Below are 8995 nucleotides of genomic sequence, written 5' to 3' on the forward strand. Positions count from 1 at the left end.
CTTTTAGAAAGACAGCATTTTCAGAACAATAACAATGTTGTTAAGGGGCAAGATATTCAACTTAAGGTTGTTTTAAAATATATTTTTTTTCTCCCACAAAGTGGCAAGAAAACATTCTTATAAAGAAAAGGTGGTAACCACTTAGAAGAATTGGAGAAGAGTTGGTTGGTAAGACATATTCATATTGAAATGGTAGCAGTGTGGATATGAGTCAGTGTACTGCTCAATGTATTTCTCCAAAGAGCTACATTTGTACTTCCTTGTGCAGGTTCCAACGCTATATAAATCCTACTTACTTGAGTTGGAACAAAGCACTCCTTCCACCCCTGAGAATGAACTTGATCTGTTTAAAATCACAGTGGAAACCCTAAAAACTTATTATATTGAAGACCATACTCTATTAATACTTTCCCCTCATTTTAAAATCTCAGAGTGTAATTTTGTCCATGTATCTCATCCTAACATTGCACTCTCAAGTCTTTGTCCAGGTTGTTTATGTATGGCATGGTATGGTGGTAAATTCAGCTTCTGTGCTGAAAGTGCCTGAATACATGTGAAGTAATGTGATCCATAGTCTTGTTAGTCCACCAGTAAAGTTGAACTATATTGTTATCTAAATACACAATACACAAGCCTTAGGGCAGTGTCGCCATCTTAGGAAGTAGCAACAATTTACCAAACATCATCACTCCATCCAAACCAACATAAATCCCATTTATGTTGGTTGTTTGAAGCATTGCATCAGTTGTGACTGTTAAATGGGAAATCAAATTAATATCCACCACCGGCTAGGTCCAGCAGTGACCCAGCAGCCTCCTGGGCCTCGGCATCCAGCTGAAGGATCTCCACAGTCTCCAGGTCCAGCTCGGTGTCACCTGGCAGCACCAGGTACTGGTACTGGTGAGACTGGTAGTAGTGTAACTCGATGTACCCGCTATCTGACAGAGGGTCCTTCTCCATCTCCTCGTTGACCTCCTGCTGGTAATCAACCGACTCCATGGTGACAAGCTCCTCATTATCAGGGGTCAAAGGGCACGGTGCGTTTTCAGCAAAAGTTGGGTTATCAGTGGTCAGGGTTTGGGGTGAGGTGGTAGAAAGGAGGAGGGTGTGAGAAAGAGGATCTGCATGAGCAATAAAAGAAAAAAGGAATATCAGGTTTTCATAAAACAGTGTATAAAATTTATGCCCAGCTGTTCGACCAAACGTTTAATACAAGTATTAGTATTGACACAGTTAGACTACTGTTCAGTAATTTGGTCCAACACAACAGAAAGTAATATTAATAGATAATAAAATAGTACGAATGACATTTCACTGCCCATATCAATCCTTGTTCTATATGGGCAGTGAAAGAGCTTTTGTTTTGGCGTAAAAAACTGTGTTACTCTTTAGTGTGCTTAATAAGAAATATCATGGTAATTACAACCTCCGAAATACTTTATTCAAACCTGTTTTTTTTCAGACATCATTACTTTACAGAGGGTAACTTTCTGTTACCTCCAGATAGTTTAATACAGAGAACAGTCAGTTATTGAGCAATGGTGGCATGGAATCCATTACCATTTTTTTTCTTGATTTCACAAAGTAATTCAACACATTTTAACCAAAAGTTAAGATTGTACCTGTTTATGGAAGAAATTTTGTTGCTTAATATAGGATTGTTTTGTTCTTTAAGATGTGATTATGGATGTTATCTGTCCCACTTTTACTTGGGATTTAGTGGATTAAGTTGCTAATTGATTTATTTTTAATTTCTCTGAGAGGGGATAAGTATTATGTAGATGTAGCTATCTACTAGAAATGATTTGAATCATCATGTTGTTGTTTTTGTCTTAGTACTTTTCTTATGTACTATCAAGAATTACTTAATTACATTAAGTATGGGAATGTCATAGTATGTGTCTTATGTGTAATCTTTGTCGCTCAAGTGTCTCAAATATATTTATGTGAACCCCAGGAAGAGTAACTACTGTGACCATATAGTATGTAAAGGGGGTCTAAATAACAAACAAACAAGTAGACAAATAAGCAGAATATGAGTCACATGGTACGACACAAATATTAATAACTGGTTGAACAACCAATTGTCAGATTCTTCAGAGGACACGTGGGCCAATATAGTGCATAGGCTCGGAAATAAAACGAAGGGACATAAAGGACACTAAGCTAGACTATTGCTAGGTTGCCATGGTTATGGAGGGATGTTGCCATGACAACTGAACACAAACACAAGAACAATGTTGCATGCTGAGAAAGCTGCAGAGACGGAGAAAAGCTGCAGGTAATAAAAGTGTCACAGAGAGCTGTTACTCCAGTGATGAAATACATTGTAGACCAAAAGAAATTCATAAAGGGTCAAATATGTATGTTAATGTGCTTATTAAGTAAAATGAGCCTGCTGTGAGTCTCCTCATCACGAACCTGAGATCTCCATAGGGTCACACACTGCAGGCATCCCATAGTCAGCTCCTTCAAACCTGCACACAACATGCCGAGATAGTTAGACAACTACATAAAATCTAAAGTAATGTTAAAATACACCTCAAAGCCAGAGTGTTATTAACATGTAAAATTATTCAGAAGCACCTCACCCACTACAGGAAAATCATACTTACAGCTCATGCTACAAGGTAATCCAGAAAAATGCAGTGTATTAACAGAAAAACACACCCATTTAGTTGGACTGCAACTAATGGTTATTTATCTTCCTATTTTTACAATAAATCTATTAATCAGTTTGTCTATAAAAAAAACAGAAAACATAGATGCCCATTGCAATTTGAAAGATTCCAAGGAAAAGTTTTTTAAATTTCATGTTTTGTCTGACCAATAGCCCGAAATCCAAATATATTAAAATCTGAAAAAGCAGCAAATTCTCACATTTTAGAAGCTGGTTAAAGCAAATGTTGAGCATTTTCATTGGATAAGTGACTTAACTGATTATCAAAACTTCTGTGAAATGATTTTATTTTTAATAAGTAATAAACTAATTGTACCACCATTAATATTTAGAATTGACTTTGACTAATGGCTATTAACAAACCAAGACTCAATGAACATAAAAATGTATCTACTCCACCTTTAGTAATCACTTATTTTAGTCATAAAGTAAATACAGTTAACCCAGATGCAAGGTGCTGCTTGCTTTTTATTTATTTAATGCAGTATAATGATCAATTGAACACTTGGGAATTTCTAATGTACACTTAACCTGTGTGACTATACTCACAGTGCAGGCTTGTTTATCAGATTGCTGTTAGTGCTGTGATAACTGTGGGTCTTCCTCAGCACCTCCAGGAGCGCAGGCCGATACTCTGGACAAACACACCACAGTGATCCCTTCCCCACTGACTGAAACAATAATACAAAACTACTTGAAACACTCAAACAGCACCACCCATGCAAAGATGTTAGTCTTAAGCAAAACTGACACATTAGACTATATAACAACCCCAACATGTGGAGTACATTATAATAATTTCCCTCTAGGGCAGTTTAATTGCTGACTTCGCTACAAAGCCACACATCTAGATTCAGTGTGTTGCTCAAGGATAGTGTTTTCAGATACTTTTGAACTTTTCTCCTATAATTTAGGCACAGTCTCTATACTTGATAAATGACCCTGTTACTCTTAATGTGGAAACCGAGAGCTATGTCCCCACCTGGCTCTTGTCCCTCTGAATGCGACAGAAGCTCTTGCTCAGGGACAGGTTGTGTCTCACAGAGTTCCTCCAGCCTCCAGAGGCTGTCCTGTAGTAGGGGAAATTGTTCACAATCCATTCATAGATGCCCTTCACTGGAAGCCTCTTGTCTGGTGAATCTTCTATTGCCATGAAAATCAGACTACTGAAGGAGTAGGGTGGCTTGGACAAGGCAGGTGGAAGAGGCTGAGTAGGTGAAGAGGACTCTAGCTGAGGCAGTGGTGTCATTTTGGGAAGGGGCTGCAGTGGTAGTAGGTTGCCTCTCTGATGCAGCCAGCTGAGGCAGGTCAGGTCATCCTGGTCAGATATGTTTGCAGAGCTGACGCATTGTATGTTTTGTCCTTCGAGGCACTGAGATGCTGTGTAGTATGAAAGCGGGGAGGAAGAGTGAATGGACTCTGCTGTTGCTGGAGAAAGTGAGGTAGGGGATGGGGGGAATGAAATAGGTGAAAGTGGGAGCGAAATACGACTGTTGGAGCAGGTCTGCAGTGGCGAGGAGGAAAAAGGTAGTGACACTCCAAAAGTGGTGGGACATGGGGAGGAGGGTGGCAGTGTTTGAGAGCTATTTTCCATCTCTCTTCCCGGAGGAAACTTCCAGGGTCATTCAGCTGTACCACTGCTGAAATATATGACAGAAATAAATTTAGTGACTGTTGCAAGGAATGATTCATGCAAATTAGAATTATAAGTGAGCAACTTTGCACAAAGGACTTAAGTCAAATCTATTTTATTTGTATAGCCTAATATCACAAATTTGCCTTGTATGGCTTAATGATATATGTAGTACACAACATCCGAAGTAAACCCCCCAAAAGAACCCACTTCCATATGTTCAATACCTGTGTTTTGCACAGAGTAGACAGAACTAAATATAGTGAAATTAAGCTGAAAGTATTTTTATTGTTTTCTCCCTTAACAATTTTTTTAAACGAAACTTTAAAAACTACCTTTTAAAACAAAAACAGTAATTCAAACATGCAGGGTAATTACTCCAAGCTCATTCCAACTACGGAGTTTTACACTAAAAAGAGGTGTAGAGTAGAAATAGCTCAACAGCTTGATTCAGTTAAATGTTAGCTTTCCGTTCGCCTGTGCATCCACTAGCAATCAAAGTCCACTATGTGTACACTCTCACAGCACCATCTCCCGTTTTATTAAACGCCAAACGTGTCCAGGAGCACAGGTGCAGGTCTTTTAAAAAGTCATTGTTGCTCGTAGCTGTATCGATGGTGAGCTGGCATCGATTACATGCTTAAACTAATCGACTTACTGCACGTGAAAGTAAATTCATAACGCTCAGAAAGTTTGCATGAGATACCACATGGCTTTACAAAGCAATTCAGTAGGCAAATGGCGGAACAATATAAAGTTTCATTTAGTCAAGAAAGCCGCCTTTTCCCCTCACAGGTAACCCACTCGGTGGTATTAGCTAGAGCTTCAAACGCAAAAATATTAACTAGTTACTCACCAAATTACCAAAGCGGTAATTGTGGCAGAAGTGAGAGCTCCTTGAATGTCCAGAATACGTCGTTGAAAAGTTAAAGGTGAGATTCTGGCGTTTGAAAGTAGAGTCAGAGTCGGACAGCTCTCGCTCCGTGCTGTGTTGCCGTCCGCGGTTTCCATGGAAACGAAAAAGACGCTCTGCAGTGTGCGCGTTCCCAGGCGCGTTCCCGCTCCGAGTGCACAGTCTCAGACCAATCAGCAGTAAGACAGTGAGTAACATCAATGTAAAGTACCTCATTAAATATTAAGTAAAGAAGTAGTATCAGTGGTAAAAATGGATGGTTGCCAGTGGAGAGAGTATTTGGATTTTTTAATCAAGTAAAAGCATGTCCACTGTGTAAAAGTCCTGCATTTATAAAGTAATGTTTGTGAGGGGCAGGGGTGGAGAGTAACTAAATACATTTACTCAAATGCTTAAGTGCTGTAATTAAATACAATTTTGTACTTTGTACTTGACTTCAGTATTTCTATTTTGTAACACTTTATACTTCTCCACTGCATTTCAGAGGCAAATATTGTACTTTTTATTGCCCTACATTTATTTGACAGCTATTGTTACTCTGAATTCAGATTATTAATATAAAATATAATACATTATTATGTATTATTACAGATTAAGCTACCCAGCACTGTACATATTAACTGATCAATATTTGTAATCCAATAATAAAATATACATTATTCTGAAACTGGCCATTCTGCATTGCATTTTTGCATTACTTTACTTTGATGCCAATATTTTAGCACTTTTACTTAATAGCAATTTTGAATGCATTACTTCTACACTATATGCTACTGCTTCTTTTACTCCCACCACTGGTAGTTTCAGAACAATGTTGTGTTACAAGTAGTCATTATGCAGCATAATGACCTCTGTCAGTGTTTATTACACAATTGTATTATCATTACTTACATTTGAAGAAATTCAGTTAAGGTGCTACTAAGATATCGCATTCATGAGAATAGTACTGATGGACACACTGAAACCATAATGCCTCTAGCCACGGCTGTCACCGCACATAGGCATAAAAATGGCACAATTTTTCTCTGAAATGTAACATTCATTCCCACAAAATGGCAATTCTCATGTAAAACACCAGTACCTCAAAATTGTACACTAACTAAATTAATTTCAGTTCATTTCCACCTCTGAGTATAACTTCTTCCTTCTTTAGAACTCGAACCTTATTAAATGAAACAAATATTCTTCAGAAGTAAATAAGTCAGATAAGACTCATGCAGGATTACGATGCGTATAGATGTAGCTTTTTGGTACTGAAAACAATAAAGTATCAGAAACTGGTCAAATTGAATACACAAAGCTAAATAAATTTATTTTTTTCTACAAAAATCCAAACATTGTCATGCTTTGTGAAATGTAGATAAATAAAATCCAGGATTAACAAGAGGAGAGAGGAAATGCAGCAACTTTAACATACCAGAAAAAAACGGTATTAGGATCATTTGTGTCTGTGTGTCTGTGTGGTGTGTAGTCTGGCTGTGAGGTGTAATACTGGAAAGCATGTCCAGTGACATTATATAAAATTAAAACTGAATGAAACTGAATCCAAGTTAGGATAAAGAAATGTCAATGAAAGCCCTTGTGGTCAAAGTTAGGTGGCCAAAAATAAGCATTTGTCAGTGTTACCATACACAACAGAAAACAAGTCTTCCATTGAGACACTGTGTCACACTTTCTTGTTATATCAATGAAACAACTACATAATGAACATGTCCATCTGACAAGCTGTACACTCGCTGCAGCTCAACACTGTCTACACATGTTTTGAGTTTACTGACAAAAGAGCGTATAAAGGTAGTTGTACAAACACTCAACAACCACATTTTTTGGGTCCAACACACATGGACTTCAGGTTAGTAAATGCCTCAAGGTCACCTGACCAAGTGAGAGGTTAACCAGTATATAATGATTGGCTGAAAGACTGCAGTGGCCACAGTGATATAAAGGCGCAGTTGAGGTTTGGCACTTGAACCAGTTCCCATGGAGTCCGAGGAGAGAGAGGTAAGGATCTTCATTTTTAGAGATCGAACCTGAGGAGATAGTAACATCTTTAAATTTGCAATTCAGACTAACATAAATACAGACAGAGTTGACTTCATTGAAAGAAACATTCAAGATTTGGGGAAATATGCTTATTCTCTTTCTTGTCAAGAGTTAGATGAGAAGACTGATACCACTCTCATGTCTAATGTGCAAAAACTAAATAGTTTAAATAACATGTTGTGGTTTTACAAAGGTTTTTGTGGCAAACTATTTCTTGGTCAGGACCAGTAATTTCTGAGAGTCTATGCTCATCGCCTGGCACCATCACCTTAAAAGCAAGACTTCATATTAATAATTTCCCCCAGTTGTTGTGCATAGAAATATGCTTGTGTGGAGTTAAATAATAAAAGAGATAGTATGTTGAATATTTTGACTATTTAAAGCTCATAAATGTCCAGTTCATAGTAGTGTAATACTCACATTTACTGTGTCAGATTGAGCAGCAATTAATCAGTGGATTTGGTTTTTTGTGTTTAATTAATACATAAGTTTATAAATGTGGCTGATGATGTCAATAAGGACTCAAAATACTCACAATGAAGAACATAAGGGCGCAAGAGGACCAGGCAAGGGCCACAAAATACCCATCACTGCCAAACAATAAGCCACACAACACTGTGAAGATCATCCTGGAGGAAAAGACATAAAGAAAAACATTCACAATGTTGACATGGACCAAACTACATTTTAAAATATCCTTATTTACAAAACTACATTTCAAGCACCGAGCTGAATCGTAATCAAGTTGTCTAAATTGTTTATTTAGTATTTGATTTCTTCAGTTACAATACAGAATGAGGAAACTAATCATCAAACTCATTTGCTTTGTCAATAATGAATGAATGAATGAATGAATGAATGAATGAATGAATTTCAAAATATTTGCATCAAAGGTCTATTTACCCAACATATTTGTATCCACTGTAGGCAATGAGATCAAAGGTTGAGAGGTCGCTGTGAACAGTCAACAGGTACAAACTCAACAGCATCACCAACACCTCAATGATGACCCACACAAGGGCAGTGCTGGCACACAGTCCAAGAACCTCAGGACTGAACCTTCACACAAGGACAACACACAATCCTTATTTAACTTATTTAATACAAAGATATTTATTGTGAGACATAAAATAAATTATATGAGGAGGAATTACTCACCTTTTCTGAATACCCAGGGCCATTCCAGCAAGTAAAATGTAGGTAATGAAAGCCATTGCTAAAAGACAAAAAAGACAAAAAGAGAGTTCATACATTATACAGGAATCTCAAAATACTTTGCTATTGATTTTTGTATAGAAAACTTACTTGGTATGTAAAGATCAGGTGCATTCACATCCTGTCTTGGAGTCAGTGGAGTGTCCCGATGGTAACGAACCTCCCAGTCCTACCAAGTACACACAAGCAGAGTATGAATCAGCCAACAGAGTCTAACAGTTACATGCAAATGATGCTCTGTCCCTTTTTTCCCCCACCTTAAGGGTCTACAAGATGGAACAACTTCAATCAATCACAATGTGAAAGCTACATTGAACTTATTTTGGCCTGCAATCCATAACAAAGAGAATAATGTGAGAAACTATATAAAAAGGCAATTAAAACAAAAGCTTGATAATAAATTAAGGCAAACCACAGTGGCAGCTGATCCATTCTTGCATAAGCAAGAATAGAGTAAATAGATAAACAATATTACATTACAGCAAAATAACATTTTACGATTACAACAAGT

The 8995-nt window shown here is 37.5% G+C and overlaps 2 protein-coding genes across 2 annotated transcripts; both read right to left on the minus strand.

The window, feature by feature from the left end:
• Window positions 1–728: 728 nt before the first annotated feature.
• LOC111655811 (uncharacterized) lies at window positions 729–4275 on the minus strand. The gene is made up of 4 exons (XM_023407331.2): window positions 3663–4275; window positions 3230–3351; window positions 2422–2477; window positions 729–1121 (listed from the first exon to the last, which is right to left on the minus strand). Exons 1-4 carry the CDS (start codon window positions 4272–4274, stop codon window positions 772–774), a joined length of 1140 nt encoding a protein of 379 aa, XP_023263099.1. The 5' UTR covers window position 4275; the 3' UTR covers window positions 729–771.
• A 2237-nt stretch (window positions 4276–6512) lies between these two features.
• Window positions 6513–8907, minus strand: LOC111655798 (protein YIF1A). Its single transcript, XM_023407316.2, has 5 exons — window positions 8575–8907; window positions 8428–8485; window positions 8173–8328; window positions 7805–7898; window positions 6513–7256 (listed from the first exon to the last, which is right to left on the minus strand). Exons 2-5 carry the CDS (start codon window positions 8481–8483, stop codon window positions 7098–7100), a joined length of 465 nt encoding a protein of 154 aa, XP_023263084.1. The 5' UTR covers window positions 8484–8485; window positions 8575–8907; the 3' UTR covers window positions 6513–7097.
• Between the last annotated feature and the right edge of the window lie 88 nt (window positions 8908–8995).

This window comes from Seriola lalandi, unplaced genomic scaffold (assembly GCF_002814215.2).
Source record: "Seriola lalandi dorsalis isolate HSWRI2012SDOR001 ecotype SW California unplaced genomic scaffold, Sedor1 jcf7180002054333, whole genome shotgun sequence".
Classification (NCBI taxonomy): Eukaryota; Metazoa; Chordata; class Actinopteri; order Carangiformes; family Carangidae; genus Seriola; species Seriola lalandi.